At 49.5% G+C, this 15,359-nt stretch overlaps 2 protein-coding genes across 3 annotated transcripts in view; one reads left to right on the forward strand and one right to left on the reverse strand.

The window, feature by feature from the left end:
* The window catches only part of Bicral (BRD4 interacting chromatin remodeling complex associated protein like), a 92,327-nt gene extending 85,583 nt beyond the window's left edge, over positions 1–6,744 (reverse strand). The window contains exon 1 of one of the 2 annotated variants that reach the window (XM_011246345.3): positions 4,984–6,744. In XM_011246345.3, the coding sequence (XP_011244647.1) occupies positions 4,984–5,064 (81 nt within the window). In that variant the 5' untranslated portion in view covers positions 5,065–6,744. The remainder of the gene's footprint in view (positions 1–4,983) is intronic. The other variant, XM_006523976.4, reaches the window with a different exon arrangement.
* A 178-nt stretch (positions 6,745–6,922) lies between these two features.
* Positions 6,923–8,765, forward strand: Tbcc (tubulin-specific chaperone C). Its single transcript, NM_178385.3, has one exon. It carries the CDS (start codon positions 6,992–6,994, stop codon positions 8,015–8,017), a length of 1,026 nt encoding a protein of 341 aa, NP_848472.2. The 5' UTR covers positions 6,923–6,991; the 3' UTR covers positions 8,018–8,765.
* Positions 8,766–15,359: the final 6,594 nt, after the last annotated feature.

Genomic DNA, 15,359 nt, shown 5'->3' on the forward strand with positions numbered 1-15,359 from the left:
AGACAGAGACGCGCTATGCATGATCCTGACGTCAGACTGTGGCTGTGGCACAATTAGATGTGGCATTGGGATTAGACAGGCGATGGTGACAGCTTGGATGCCGGAAGCCTGGATTCAAATCTTAAAACATGAACAGGGCTTAGGTCCCTGGAGAACGTTACCTTGCCAAATGGGAAGGAGAGACAGACAAGAAGGGGGTTCAGGATAGAAAGTGGAGTTCTGCCTGGCCGATGAAGGAAAGGAGAGGAAATCTGTGAAGAAGGCGAGAGGTAGTGGTCAGGAATTTGCAAAGAACCATTGCAGTAAAATACTTTCTGCTACAAGCGGCTACGGGGCGGGGACCGTGAGGAGGACAAGGGCGCTTGCCATTCACGCCTGGCAACCTGAGTCTGAACCCTGAAATCCACAACAAGCCAGACAGGTGGCTCACATCTGTAACTCTGGCACTCCTAAGGTGATGTAGAAGGTGGAGACAGGAAAACTGTCCTGGAAGCTCGTGGGTTCATTAGCTTATCTGAAACACTGGCCCCCCAAACAAGATGGCGCTGGTGAAATGGGCACGAGTGACAACCTGAGTGTGTTCCCGGGAACCCATATGGGGGAAGTCAAGAACTGATTCCTACAAGCTGTCCTCTGACCTCCCTATGAACGCACAGTGTAAACCAAAGCGGGGGCTTGAGAGATGGCGCTGTGGTTGAAAGTATTTGCTGATCTTCCAGAGTTCACTCTCTGGACTTCAAGAACACACACACACGCTCACGGCACACACACACACACACAGACACACAGGCACATGCATCCAGACACCAGTTTAAAAACTAAAGCTAGGTGGGGGTAGTGCCTGCCTTCAGGGGCAGTACTCAGGAAGCAGAGGCAGGAGGGTCCCTGAGTTCGAGGCCAGCCTGGTCTACAGAGGAAGTTCCAGGACAGCTAGGGCTACACAGAGAAACCCTGTCTACAAAAACCAAACCAACCAACCAACCAAGCAAACAAATAATAAAATAAAAACACAGTGGTGGAGAGATGTCTCGGTGGTTAAGAGCACACATTGCTCTTGAAGAGGCCCAATCCATCCATCCTTCCTTCCTTCCTTCCTTCCTTCCTTCCTTCCTTCCTTCCTTTCTCTCTGAGACAGGGTTTCTCTATGTGGCCCTGGCTTCCTGGAACTCACTCTGTAGATCAGGCTGGCCTCGAACTCAGGGATCCTCCTGCCTCTCTCTGCCTCCTGAGTGCTGAGACTAAACGCCTGCGCCACCACCGCCTGGTGAGGACCTTGGTTCTATTCCAGCACCCACAAAGCAGCTCACAGCTATCTGTACGTCCAGGAACTGCACATATGTAATACACATACACAAATGCAGGCAAAATTATTATTATTTTACTTATTCTATGTGTGTGAGTACACTGTTGCTGTCTTCATGCATACCAGAAGAGGACATTGAATTCCGTTATATGTGGTTGCTGGGAAGTGAACTCAAAACCTCTGGAAGAGCAGTCAGTGCTCTTAACCACTGAGCCATCTCTCCATCCCGGCAAAATTATGTTTTAAAATAATTTAAAGAATTAAAACAAAATCCCACTCTGCAGCCAAGAAGCATCCCATCTCCCATTCAAAGTGCATCTTTGCCCCTGTGCTTGGCCCCAGTGCCTCCAGTCTTTGAAGATGTCTCTTACACTGCATGCTATGTCTTATCTCTCTTCTAGGTTTTTCCTCTCGGCTCAATCCTTCCTTCTGGCCTCCAGACACACACAATCAAAACGGAACAGAGCACCTCGCTGACTTCTATTCCTTTGCTTTCTCGTCCCAGTCAGAGCATTGCCAGCTGACGCTTCTCCCTCTTTTAAATCTGTGTGATTATTTCCTAAGCCTTTGGCTCCCGGTGTATAGTGTATATCTTTTTTTTTTCTATTTATGAGTATATACACACACACACACACACACACACACACACACACACTCACACGTGCAAGCCAGAAGAGGTCACTGGATTCCCTGGAACCAGAGTCACAGGTAGTTATGAGCCACCTGACCTGAGTGCTGGACACTGAACTCTGAGCCTCTGGAAGAGGAGCACGCTACCCACTGCGCCATCTCTCCAGCCCCACTGAGTGAAGTGTGTATCTTTGTAACTTTGGCGGCCTTGGGGTCTCCCTGGCTTAGCTCTTTTTTTTCTTTTGATGTGCATCTTGTGTGTGTCAACTGTGTGAGGCTCAGAGGGCAGCTCTATGCAGCAGTCTTTCCTTCTACCACTCTGTGTGTGAGATCCTCGGAGGCTCGCCGCTGGGCTTGCCTGGCCGATGCTTTCCACACTGAGGTGTCTGTCTCACCACCCCTAGCACAGTTAGCTCTGATAAGCAGGCAGCAGATAAGAACCTGAGCAACGTCTGCCCGAGGCACAATGGAGGAAACTCCTTAGCAGACATCGTGTTGAGGGGGAGGAGGCAGCCAGGAGTGGGGGCCGAGGAAAAGCAGCTGCTTTCCCGTATAAGGACGGTCCCTTTGAAGAACAGGACATGCCCTCACAGCTGTCTTTGTACCAGAAATGTTAGCATTAGTGGTAGGAAGATTGGCCTACCCTCTGATAAGAGAGGACTAGGTTCCCTCAGTGAACGCGTCACAACCCAGGCATGCTCCTAGCTTGCTTGCTGAGAGGTAAACAGGTGACCGCTTCCCTCTGGCAACCAACCACTACAAAACAGGGCTCATATCTGCCTAGGTGCAGCTGGCTTCTGCCATCTGCCCAACAACTCCGAGAAAGCCCACTGAACAGCAAGGGGCCTCATTCCTGAGCTGTCCGGGCCCAGACCAAGGCTTCTTTCATTTAAATGCTTTCCCCATTCACTGATTTCCTGGGGCATCTAACTACGAAGATGAGAATCCTAATCCTTCTCCTTCTTTAAGAGATAGGATCTCTATATCGCCCAAGCTAGCCTGGAATTCTTTTTTTGTTTTTTAAGATAGGGTTTCTCTGTATAGCCCTGGCTGTCCTGGAACTCACTTTGTAGACCAGGTGGCTGGCCTTGAACTCAGAAATCCATCTGCCTCTGCCTCCCGAGTGCTGGGATTAAAGGTGTGTGCTACCACGCCCGGCTAGCCTGGAATTCTTGATCCTACTGCTTCAGCCTCCTGAGTGCCGGGATTACAAGCATGAACCACCAAAGCTTGGTTTAAGGTTCACTGTTAAGGCATTATAACATCATGTAGGAATTGGAAAGATGGCTCGGTGGCTAGAGCATCCTTATAGATGTTCAATTCCCATCATCCACGTGGTGCCTCACAACCGTATGTAACTCCAGTTTCAGGGGGTTCAAGGCTCTCTTCCTGTGGGTACTGAGCTCACATGGTGCACATACACGCAGGCCAATTACTCATATAGGAAGATAAAAAAGAAAGAGAGAAAGACAGAAAACCCTTGGGTGCTGGAGAGATGGTTCAGTGGTTAAGAGCACTGGCTGCTCTTCCAGAGACCCAGGTTTAATTCCCAGAGCATACATGGCAGCTCACACCTATCTGTAACTTCAGTTCTAGGGAATAAGACACCCTCACATAGACATACATGTAAGGCCAATCAGCAAAGCACATAAAACTTTAAAAAAAAAAAAGTCAAACCCAATACAGAGAACCATAAAATATACAAACCATTGTTAAATATAAGTTAAGGTTGGACAGACAGGCCGGGCGTGGTTGGTGCACACCTTTAATCCCAGCACTTGGGAGGCAGAGGCAGGCAGATTTCTGAGTTCGAGGCCAGCCTGGTCTACAGAGTGAGTTCCAGGACAGCCAGGGCTACACAGAGAAACCCTGTCACAAAAAAAACAACAACAAAAAGTGGACAGATGGGAATGCTGAACTGGTCAAGTGTTTGCCTAGAGCCTGAGCCCACATAAAGGTAGAAGAGAGAAACTCCTGGAAGCTGTCCTCTGACCTCCACTCCCGTGGTGTGGTGTGTCCATACTGCCCCCATAAATCAAACCAAATAAAACATTAAAACTCATAGCTGTTCTATCCTTTCACTTTGCAAGCTGTCTGCAAGATCCGTCAGCCTTGCCCTGAGAGCTGCACTTAATGCTGCTGCCCTCTGCATGCCTCCCGTCCTCCCATCACGGTGGGTACTTACCTTTGCGGAGCCAGGACCATCCTGTCAAGGACGCATCTCAACTCACTGCCCTCAAATGTTAGGAAGAGAAAGTAACATGGTCTGGCAAACGGTCAGCAGTTAACAACCTGCCTGTGGTTTTGAACTCAGAAACCAGACACATAGCTTGACACCTGCCTTGGCTCGCCTACTCCAGCCTGGGGATAGAAAACAATCACCCAGCCCACCAAGGCCACCTCACAGCCACCGTTCTCATGCCTCACACTTCTTTAATAATAATAAAAAAAAGCTTTCCCAATGGAGTCAACTGTGGGACCCTCCATCTTTTGTCCTTTGATGCTTAAACGTTAGGCTAAACAACAGACAATTTTCAGCACCTTCATGTCAAGCAGACGCTGCAAAAACCTCTCCTTAAGCAGAAACATAATCTTGAAAGGGCTGGTAACACTGGCTTCTACTTTGCAAATAGCCTACACTAAAAACCACTGATAGTCTCACAACAGCTTACAGTCCAAACTCCAAGCTCAAGAAACCTTTTACCAACTAACTTTGGGATGGGGGGTGGGAGGGTTGAAGAGTTTCTCTGTGTAGCCTGACTGTCCTGGATCAAGCTCTGTAGACCAGGTTAGCCTTGAACTCCGTGCTGGGATTAAAGGCATGCATCTGATGCCCTGAAACTTTCTTAATTAGAATGGAGCAGGCTCCGATACTGGGAAACTAAAGCAAAGCCAATGAGGGGTCGTTGCTATTTCCTATAGCAAATCAGTTTTCGTTTAATCTCCATAGGTTAAATCTATTTTTCATCTGGAGAGACGGCTCGATGGTTAGCACCTATGCTCTTTTATAGGACCTGAATTCCTTCCACCCACAGAGCAGCCACAACTACCTGTCTACTCCAGTTCCAGTGATCTGACGCCCTCTTCTGGTCTCCAGAAACACCGCATACTGCATCGTGGAGCACATGCATCGACCGCACAGGAAATACTCATATACATAAAAGACAAATAAATAAATCTAAAAAAAAAAAAATCTATCTTTCAGGAAAGAAAGCGGCTCTTACATTCCTTTCGGGGACCTGAACAAAGTCATCAGCTGTGTTTCAAGAGTCCAAAATTCATACTTTTGTGAAATAAAAGTGCTTTCAAAAAGTAGAAAACAAGAGCCTCATCTAGCTTGCCCAGGAAACAAAACTGACGAAAATAAGGAGCCTGCATAAGTGACCACCGACCGCCCCCCTCATCGGCGCTCTGTTACAGCAGGTATACAGACAAGAACACAGTAACATGTGATCTCCCACTCCAACCCTCCACCTAGGAAAGAATTTGCCACCCAGTGACACTTGTCTTTGATTCTGTAGTGTAATGCTTTCTCTTCAATCAAGATTTTGTGCTTGAGGTTTGGATTTTTTTTTTTTTTTTATGGTTAGGAAAGGAGGCAAATGGGACGTGAGGCTTGCAACTCAAGTCTTAATGCCAACTTAATTGAATGGCTCTCGTTTCCTCCCATCTTTATCTGCAGGAAAACGCAGGCATATTGGTAAATTTTCAAATGAGTATTTTGGGCAGTTAAAAAAATCCCAATTAAAAGAACAAAAATGGAGGTTGGCAACAAGGGCGGAGATGGGGCTGAAACCGAGAACTGTATGGGCCACCGAGTCCAGAAGGCACGGTGGCTGAAGGCAGCACGCGAGGATGCCACCCGAGTCCTCGGCGGCCGCCGCCTTGGGCTTCTGCCAGGGACTGCACGGTCTTGGCTGCCCACTCGCACCTCGGGTTGGTCTGGACTTTAGGCTAGGCTCGTTCACTTCCGGTGACAAATCCCTCCCACCACCTCTAGAAATAATGTACCGTTTCCCCATCGCCTTCCTAAAGACCGCCGGCCCTATAGGGAGAAGCGAGGCGCTCCGGCTGAGGGTCTTAGCCCCGCGCGGCCAGCGGTTGCCAGCTGCGCAGGGAGTGGCTGCCACCGCGTCAGGGAGCAAGACGGTGGGGGTGGCATGTCATCCTCCCCCGCCCCCCCTCCGACTGCAGCAATTGGCCATTAAAAAAAATAATCTGTTTTTAGACTCCCCCAGGAACCCCGGAGCCCGCTCCAGCGAGGAACCCAGTCTTTCCCATAGCGGTGATTTGCGCTTTCTTCCCGCCCCAGTAACTGCCCACGGGGACCCAGACGCCCCCAGGCCGCGCCGAGCTGCAGTGGATGGGGGAGGGCAGGAAGGATGAGGGTTACCGGGGCGGCAGGGACCGGCTGAGCAAAGAGGTGATGGAAGGGAAAAGGGAAAGGGAAAAAAAAAGAGAGAGAGAGAAAGAAAGAAAAAAACCCAGAGGCATGCAAGCGGTTCCCTGGCCAGCTGTTCCAGCTGCAGCTTCCTCCGACGCGGTCCGGGAGGTGCAATAACCCCCCCCTCCATCTTTCTCGCACTACCTGTCCCCCACAACACCACAAGCACAGATTCCTCCCCACCACCCTGCAGCAGATCTCCGGCCTGTAAGGGGGTAGCAGGGAGGAGCTGGGGGGAGGGGGAGGCCTGCGAGTTTCTAACCTTGTTCTTATAAACAAACCCACATGTGCAGCTGCCGCTGCTGCAACTCACCCCACAATCCCGGATATAAGTCCTGCCCCTTTAAGAAGAAAAAAAAAAAAAAAAAAAAAGCTTCACCCGACTGCCTCCCACCCCACCCATCCACCAGGACCTTTGTCTCCCCACCCCCTCCTGTCAGCCGGCCCCGCCCTCCTTCCCGCCCCTCCAACGCGAAGAAACCAATAGGCGAGGAGAATATGGAGGGAGCTGACGTCACCGCAGCTGGCCAATCACAGCGCGCGTTGGTGGGAGGCCTCGCGCGGAGAGCGAGCGCTCGGAGGCAAGGCGGCGGGGGAGGAAGCCTGGAGTCAAGATGGAGGGTGTGGACTGCTCCATGGCTCTGGCCGACGCTGCCGCTGGCTCCCCGCGGGACCTGAGCCTGGTGCCCGAGCGACTTCAGAGGCGCGAACAGGAGAGGCAGATAGAGGTGGAGAGACGCAAGCAGAAGCGGCAGGACCAGGAGGTGGAGGAGGAGAAGAGCGGCTTCTTCGCCGCCGCCTTCGCCCGGGAGCGCGCAGCGGTCGAGGAGCTGCTGCGGGGCGAGGCGTCGGCGGAGCGGCTGGAAGAGGCGGCCAACCGGCTCCAGGGCCTGCGGAAGCTCCTGAACGACTCGGTGCTCTTCCTCGCCGCCTACGACCTGCGGCAGGGCCAGGCGGCGTTGGCGCAGCTGCAGGCTGTCCTAACGGAACGTCGCCAGGAGTTGCAGCCCAAGAAGCGCTTCGCCTTCAAGGCACGGAAGAAGGATGCTGCGGGGACCGCCCAGGTAGACGCCGCACCCGTCGCCTCGGCGGCCCCTTCTCCACCGGTGACCAAGGAGGAGGAGGGAGCTCCCGGGGCCAGCTGGGCCTGTGGCTTCTCCAACCTGGAGTCCCAAGACCTGGAGAAGAGAGCTGAAGAGCTGCACCAGCGCGACGTCCTTTTGAGCGACCTGACCAACTGCACTGTCAAACTGTGTGGCAATCCCAACACCTTGCGGCTTGCGAAGGCCCGCGGCTGCAAGGTGCTCTGCGGCCCAGTGACCACCTCTGTGTTTCTGGAGGATTGTCGAGATTGCGTCCTGGCTGTGGCTTGCCAGCAGCTCCGTGTGCACACTACCAAAGACACGCGCGTCTTCTTGCAAGTGACCAGCAGGGCTATCGTGGAGGACTGCAGCGGCATCCAGTTTGCCCCTTACACCTGGAGCTACCCGGGGATCGACAAGGACTTCCAGGACTCCGGTTTAGATAGGAGCAAAAATAACTGGGACCAGGTTGATGATTTCAACTGGCTGGCCCGAAACGTGGCCTCCCCAAACTGGAGTATTCTTCCTGAAGAGGAGAGAGACATCCAGTGGGATTGAGCACTGGCCACACTCAGTGTGATGTCCCATTCGGTTTACCTGATATTGTCTTATGTTTGCGGTGATAGGGGTTAGAAATTGTTGAAACTCCCCTCCTGTGAGTCCTATTAAATTCATAGCAGTGTAACAGACTTTTGCTGGTTTGGCCTTCCCCTGCCTCCCTTTGAGTATGACAGCGTGAAGAATTAGGGGGAGAATGGAGGAGCTTTGAGGGATTTGCTGTTCTTACCGTTGATCACAGGGAGTGATAAAGTGGGTCTTCAATAAATAATAAGGATGTCCGGAGAATTCCATTAGCGGACGGTTTAAATGGAAGAAGTAGGCCCATAAAAGCTCCATTAACGGCTGTTTTCCTCCCACTAAAGGTTTGTTCTGTGTCTTTTTCAGCAAGGCTATGAAGACTCCTTCCTGAACCTCTGGAATCCAGTGTTGTGTTAGGGCTGAAGTTTTGAATGGCCTCCAAGAGGTGTAGGAGCCAGCTAGCTGTAAGACTGAAACGGTTAAAGTGGCCAGCTCCCCTCCCTCCGTCTTCCTTGTCGAGACATGGGGTCACTATACACCACTGGAACTCACAGAGATGCCCCTGTCTCTACCTCTAAGCATCTGCACCACACCCTGCTCATGTTTCTTTTCCCTCAAGAGCTACAAGGCCATTTCTATTCTCACCATGTTCATGTGAGAAAACAGGTGGCATCAGGTCACCGCTCATGTGATGTGCTGCTGGAATTGGAAAGTAGGTGTGGACTCATCTTTGTGTTTTGTTTTGTTTTTTTTTTGTTTGTTTTAAAGGTGAGCCCCCATCCTAGCCCATGTTAACCTGGGACTCACTCTGTAGGCTGGCCTCAGAACTCAGCCTCCTGAAGGCTGGGATTTGGAGCCTGAGGCTTCACTCCCCGTGGTGCCCCATCTCTACAACACACTCAATAGCACTGAACTGGGAAGAGAGCTAAGCACAGGCCACATTAAGTTGCCCGTCATAGCCATGCGGCTAGCGGTCATCCAGAGGTCAGTGTGCTGAGTGAAGTTCCCTAACACCCTCTCTTACCGCCTTGTTCCCCTCCAGAAACCACTCCAGCAGTATTACTTGCAGCATTTACGTTTTTTGCTTTGATTTGCTTTTGAGAGTGGTCTCACTGTGTAGCCCCAACTCTGGCACTTGCTGTCGCAAAGATACACTTGGCTGTCCCTCAGTAATGAGGTTGCAGGTGTATCTCCCTGTATCTAGCCTGGGAGTTCATTTTAGGACGTGACTGTTTTAGGTTTTAATATGCCTTTAATGCCTTATGTTTGATATATCTATATATATATATATACTGTCTCCAGAAGAGGACTTACAGTAGCTTCTTGGGAAAATGGACTGACAGGATGTCAATAAGTATAGGAAGGGGCCTGGGTGGCCTCAGACGACAGCACTGTTCCTGAGTCAGAAAAGAGCCAGAGTTTCTTCCCCTTACCCACTAGCTGTGGAAGGGAATGCTAATAGTTTCAGGATGTGCAGCATCTACTAAGGAGAAACGTCAGTTACTTAAAAGGATAGCAACAGGAGAGGGATGCACGGAGCAGTGTTTTCGTCAGAGTCGGTCAGTCAGCTGATCACTGCAGGAAGCAACACACCAGTAGCATACGCTAAGGGCCCTGCAACTACTCACTACATTTAGAGAAATTCTGGTGTTGGTTAATTCTGGCATTTGATCTCCATTATCACTAGGGGGAAAAAAAAAAACAAGAATAAAAGTTAAAAATATTGGGAGCCGCCAGTGGTGACACACGCCTTTAATCCCAGCACTTGGGAGGCAGAGGCAGGTAGAGCTCTGAATTCAAGGTCAGTCTGATCTACAGAGCAAGTTCTAGGACATCCCGGGCTACACAGAGAAATCTTTTGTTTTTTTTGAGACAGGGTTTCTTTTTTTGTTTTTGAGACAGGGTTTCTCTTTGAAGCCCAGGCTGTCCTGGAACTCACTCTGTTGACCAGGCTGGCTTCGAATTCAGAAATCCACCTGCCTCTGCCTCCCAAGTGCTGGGATTAAAGGCGTGTGCCACCATGCCCGCCTGAGACAGGGTTTCTTACACAAAGAAATCTTATCTTGAAAAACCAAAATAAGGAGAAAATGAGTCAGTAATTAGAGTGCTGGGGCTGAGATGGCTCGGTGGTGGCCGAGGACCAGCCTCAGTCATTGGAGGGTCTTAAAAATGGTAGGATTGGAGATTTGCTACTGTGATGCGGAGTAAGTTGGACTTACATAACCGAGGAGGGTTACCCTCAGTGGGAGGTGCAAGCCGCTGAACAGCTCAACAGAGACAACACGCGGAAGATATCTAAGCCCAGACAGAAGCCTTTGAACAGGCATGCAGAGGCTGCTGCAGCCATGTCCAAGGGGCCCAACTATTGCTTGAGATGGCAGCAGAACGTGGCATTGTCCACATGGTCCTGTCAGACATACAGAGTGCTGGGGTATGGGATTATGGCGGCTGTCACCGAGAGTTTTGAGAAAGGCTTATGGAGCAAGAAAATCTAACAGGAATGACTCCTCAGTGAAAGCAAAGAAAATGGAATTAACACCTTCTGGAATTGGAAAGATATATAGATTTTTAAAAGTGAAAACATGAACTAGGTATGGTGGTACATACGTGTACTACCAACATAGGCTATATAGTAAGACCCCTTTCTCTTACACATATACAAAAGTAAATAAAATCATATATCTGCATAAGTAAAAAAAAAATGGTAGGATTGAATTGGCATGAAATCAGTCTCAGGCAAGGATGCAGGTGCCAGCTGATGGGTGACTCGTCCTGAAGCTGCGCTCAGAAGCAGCTTTCACGGTTTTCTCTCTCTGAGTGCATCTCAGTCTTTTATTGGCTACACACTTCCTTGTTAAGTAATAATTCATAATCAAAAGCCTTTTCATTATTTTCCTCAGACCCATTGTTTTTCCTGAAAACCCCCGTGTAACTATGTCACCGAAAAGCACAGCACACACATAAAGTCACAATTCAGTCTCTATAAAGCAAGTTAGACGTTAACTCTTAACTCCCCGAAAAGCCCCCGTATCACAGGTCATCCAGGCATAAGCTTGTGGTTACAACATTAGCGGAAGAACAAAGTGCTAGCAGGTCAGGGTGACGTTAATGTTTTTAACTTGCCTAAATTTGTAGGATCTCTTCCTCCAATTTATTGAACTCATCCAAATGTTACTTTTCAAACTCTTCCATGTGCAATATTAATTCCCCTTGCAGCTTCTCCCAGGGCTCCCTCACAAGCCTGAATTCTAGCTCTTAGAATGGGTACCCTAGTTTCCTTGGGCAGGCAACACCAGGGGCTCAGATCAGTGTGTTCCCATCTCTCCAAGAAGGTCAGTTCACTAATCCAACAGCCCTGCCCCCCCACCAAGGTCCCAACTCTTCTGCCCACCCCTTTATGTCATTATATGTATATCTTCCAATTTTGCCCAATAATATTTCTGGATCAAGCTTTGTATTATTAGAGCTCTCCCCTCATGGGGGCTTTCACCATTGCTCAGTGGTCCAGTAGACCCAGCTATTTCTTCTATCTTGTCCCTTGAAGTCTCTGGACATTCCTGTCTTTAGTGACCCAGGTCCAGTGTTCCCTTTCCTTGGCATATTCAATTCTCTTTTTTTTTTTCGAGACAGGGTTTCTCTGTGTAGCCCTGGCTGTCCTGGAACTCACTCTGTAGACAAGGCTGGCTTCGAACTCAGAAATCCACCTGCCTCTGCCTCCCGAGTGCTGGGATTAAAGGCGTGGGCCACCACGCCCGGCATATATTCAATTCTCTTAACTACTAAAGCTTCAGGCTTCTCCAAAACATTTCCTGCTTCAAATATTTCCTGGCATAACTTCATCATCATCATGAGTTGGCTGGAATTTCCCAGGGAACAATTAAGGCAGTCAGCCTCCGCATCCGGAACCCCTTGTCCAGATACATCTGGGTTGGCTGCTTGAATGGCCTGGACCAGAGCAGTTTGTTCCTAACAGACATCAGAGCCATCTCCTTCTCTAGTAACACCCTCAACCCCTTTCCCAGAAACTTCCCAGAGTTGTATTTAAGGACGAATATGGTATAGAAAAAAAGCTAAACAGACGCGCATACAAGAAAAAGAGCCACACTATCTATACAACAGAGAGCCACAACCAGGTTGCCCCAGCAAGCGGTCAGAGGGCTTGCTGTGTAATCTTGATCTTCGTCAGGGAGGCAGAGACAGGAGAGTCAGGGGGCTCCCTGCCCCCCCCCCAGTATAGCCCAGAGGTAGACTCCAGGCCCCGAGAGACCCCAACAAAAAACCTAAAGGTCAAAAGAGGAATATACCTCTGCCCTTAACATAGGCAGGCACAAGTGAGCTCCCACCGAGTCCACTAAGTAAATACAAATTGCCTTGAAATCCCTTAGGTCTTAGAGATCTGTCATTTGTTTTGTTTGTCCTTCAGACAGGGTTGTATGTAGCCCAGGCTAGGCTGGAACTCTTCATCTCCCTGCCTCGACCTCCCCAGTATTGATATCACAAGCATATACCACTACGCTTGGCCACAAAGCAGCAAGTTGTAATAGACAAGACAGTTTGAACCATAATCGGTGCTGGCTATCTTAGCTTTCCCTACTGTTCAGGGTCCTCTGTGCCTCCCTGAGAGACACCTGGTCTTCATGCCACCTGTTTCACAGCCTATGCCCGTGACTCGGCAAACCTCACCGTTAACATCCTTCACAGCGCCCACATGGCAGTTAACAAACTAACTCCAGCCCCTGGCCGAATGTGACCTCCTCTTTTGGCCTCTCTGGGCACTGCCTGTAAGTGTGCAGAGGCTCAGGTGCAGGCAAAACAGCCATATACACACAGGAAAAGGGGGAAAGGGAAATACAAGAGGATTAGGGAAAAATTAATCTCCCTGCTTGACCTTGGACCTTTGTGTATTTGAAGACAAGTCACTTTCACTATCAGTTTTCTTCTTGCCTCTACATTATAAACCCTGAATAGCCTTTTCTTCCCAGTGGAAGCACATATACTATCCTGCCCCTTTCCTACGGGTACACTAAATAACAAGTGATGTTAACCATGGTTTTACAAGGGGAACCTATGATTCACTTCATCAGCATCTAAGGAATATTAAAGTTGTCAACAAGCTGCGTGTGATAGCATGCACCTTTAATCCCAGCACTCTGAGGCAGAGGCAGGCCGATCTGAGTTCAAGGCCAGCCTGACCCACAGAGCAAGTTCCCGTTCACCCAGGGCTACCCAGAGAAACTCTTGTCTCAGAGAAGCAAAAGTTATCATGGAATATCTGTGTGTACAGACGACTCAGGGTTGTGCCGTTCTAGTTGTAGGCCAAAGCCTAGGACTGAAATCCCTGCCTCAACAGGCTCCGAGCACCCAGGATATTGGCATCAGTGGTATTCCTAAGAGGTCGGTTAATTTACAGGTGCTCTGAGGGTGTTGTGTCTTCCCATGCTTCGAGCTGGCTAAGCTCCGGATCTTTGCCAATCTGATAGCAACTGTTATCTTCTTGTAGTCTAACTCTGATTGTTTCCCCTTCTCCGTTGTTTAAACCATTTTGTATGCCACTACCAAACTGGTCTTTTAAAAGTGTGTCTTTCTTGGTCTACACGTCTCCTAGGCTCCCTGTCTCTCCGGGACTCGCTCCTGGGCAGTGAAGACAAGCCCTCCCTCCAGCTGTTCCACTTCCTCTGACTGGTCACACTCCAGCTCCTCTGAACTCAAAGTCGTTAATCACACACAGCATCAGGCAGGGCCCTGGTGGGAGGCAGAGGGCTTGTGAAGAAAGTCGAGAATCTGGAAGAGCTTAACATCGGAGCATTACAAAGCTTTACAAAGATGCAGGCAGAGTTTAGGAAAAGCAAGAGATTGCTCGAGACCTGACCTTCCCTAAGGCTGACGCTGTTACCTGGACGAGAGGGAGAAGGTGGGGGAGGACACCGTACAAGCGTTGAAGGTTTCAGTGGAAGAACACACCAACCCTTAGAGTGGAGGCAACTGGGGGCCAGCCCACATGGGTCCTGAATCTCCTACTGCCTGACACTGGCTGGACCCAACTGGAAATGGCAGAGCAGTGCAGTCTCTTGGTACAGCACCTTGCAGGACACAGGTCAGGGCAGGAAAATGAAGACAGGATCTAGAGAAGCAAATGGAAGATGAGTGACTACAAACATTTTCTTCCAAGCTTCCTGGGCTCTGTTCCATCAGATGCCGCAGTTTGGGTGGGTCCGTGTGCACCGGCCAAACAAAGTTTTGTATAACTCAAATGTCACTTCCTCTGGGGTTTCTTCCCAGTCTCTGAAAATGAAGCACAATGTGCACACATACTCTGTCACTCTGTCCCTGTCTCTCTCTGACACACACACTTTGGGCAGTGCTAGAGATGACTTACAGTCTGCAGTCCAGGTAACCCAACAATGGGCAGCCGTGAATGGGAAGCTGCTCCGTCCTTCGAGGTCCCACGAGGCTGGTGTTGCAGCTGCCCTTCTGTATAAGCTGGGATCCTGAAGAAGCAGCTTCCAACGGATGTGCTGGCAAGCGTGTACAAGCAGGTGAAGAAGAATCTTCCTTCCACTGTCCTTATGTGGGCCTGCAGCAGAAGGTATGGTCCAGATTAAAGATGCCCACCACCATCCCAGACATAAGCTTTTCTCTACTTGGAAGTTGATCTGAACTCAGAGATCTGCCTGCCTCTGTCTCCTGGGATTAAAGGTGTGTGCCACCTTGCCTGGACCGAAGCTTCTCATGGCTACTATTCCTCAAGATCCGGATCAGAAGCCTGTGTCTCCCAGCCTCAAGGTCTGGATCACATGGAGCTGGAGAGATGGCTCAGTGGTTAAGAACTCTGCTCTTCCAGAGGTCCTGAGTTCAATTCCCAGCAGCCACACGGTGGCTTACAACATTCTGTAATGGGATCCGATGCCCTCTTCTGGTGCGTCTGAAGACAGCTACAGTGTACTCATGTACATAAATAAATCTAAAAAAATAAACTATCTGGATCACAGGTGTGCCCTCCATTTCTGAATTGTAGTTCAGGCCAGATTAAAAGTCCAAATGAAAACAATAACCAGATAATAATAGCACCTAACACGATAGAACTATCCTTTGTTCAACTGCAAAAGCATAAACAATAAGCTAAGCTGGGTAGGATCTTGCCCAGTGATCGCCACTCCCTTAATTCTGTTTAATATCATTGAACATAGGATTTAACTCCATTTTACTTCCAAATGCCCCTTTGTTATTACTTGAGCCATACATTTTTGTATTTTTTCTTTTTAAGTTTGCTATGCTTGATCAAAACTCTCTTCATGAGACTAAACCAGAGGACAAAGTGCTC

Source organism: Mus musculus, chromosome 17 (assembly GCF_000001635.26).
Source record: "Mus musculus strain C57BL/6J chromosome 17, GRCm38.p6 C57BL/6J".
NCBI classification, from domain to species: Eukaryota; Metazoa; Chordata; class Mammalia; order Rodentia; family Muridae; genus Mus; species Mus musculus.

Excerpts from the sequence above, each read along its gene's own strand:
- Tbcc (NM_178385.3), top strand. The coding sequence starts at position 6,992 with ATGGAGGGTGTGGACTGCTCCATGGCTCTGGCCGACGCTGCCGCTGGC.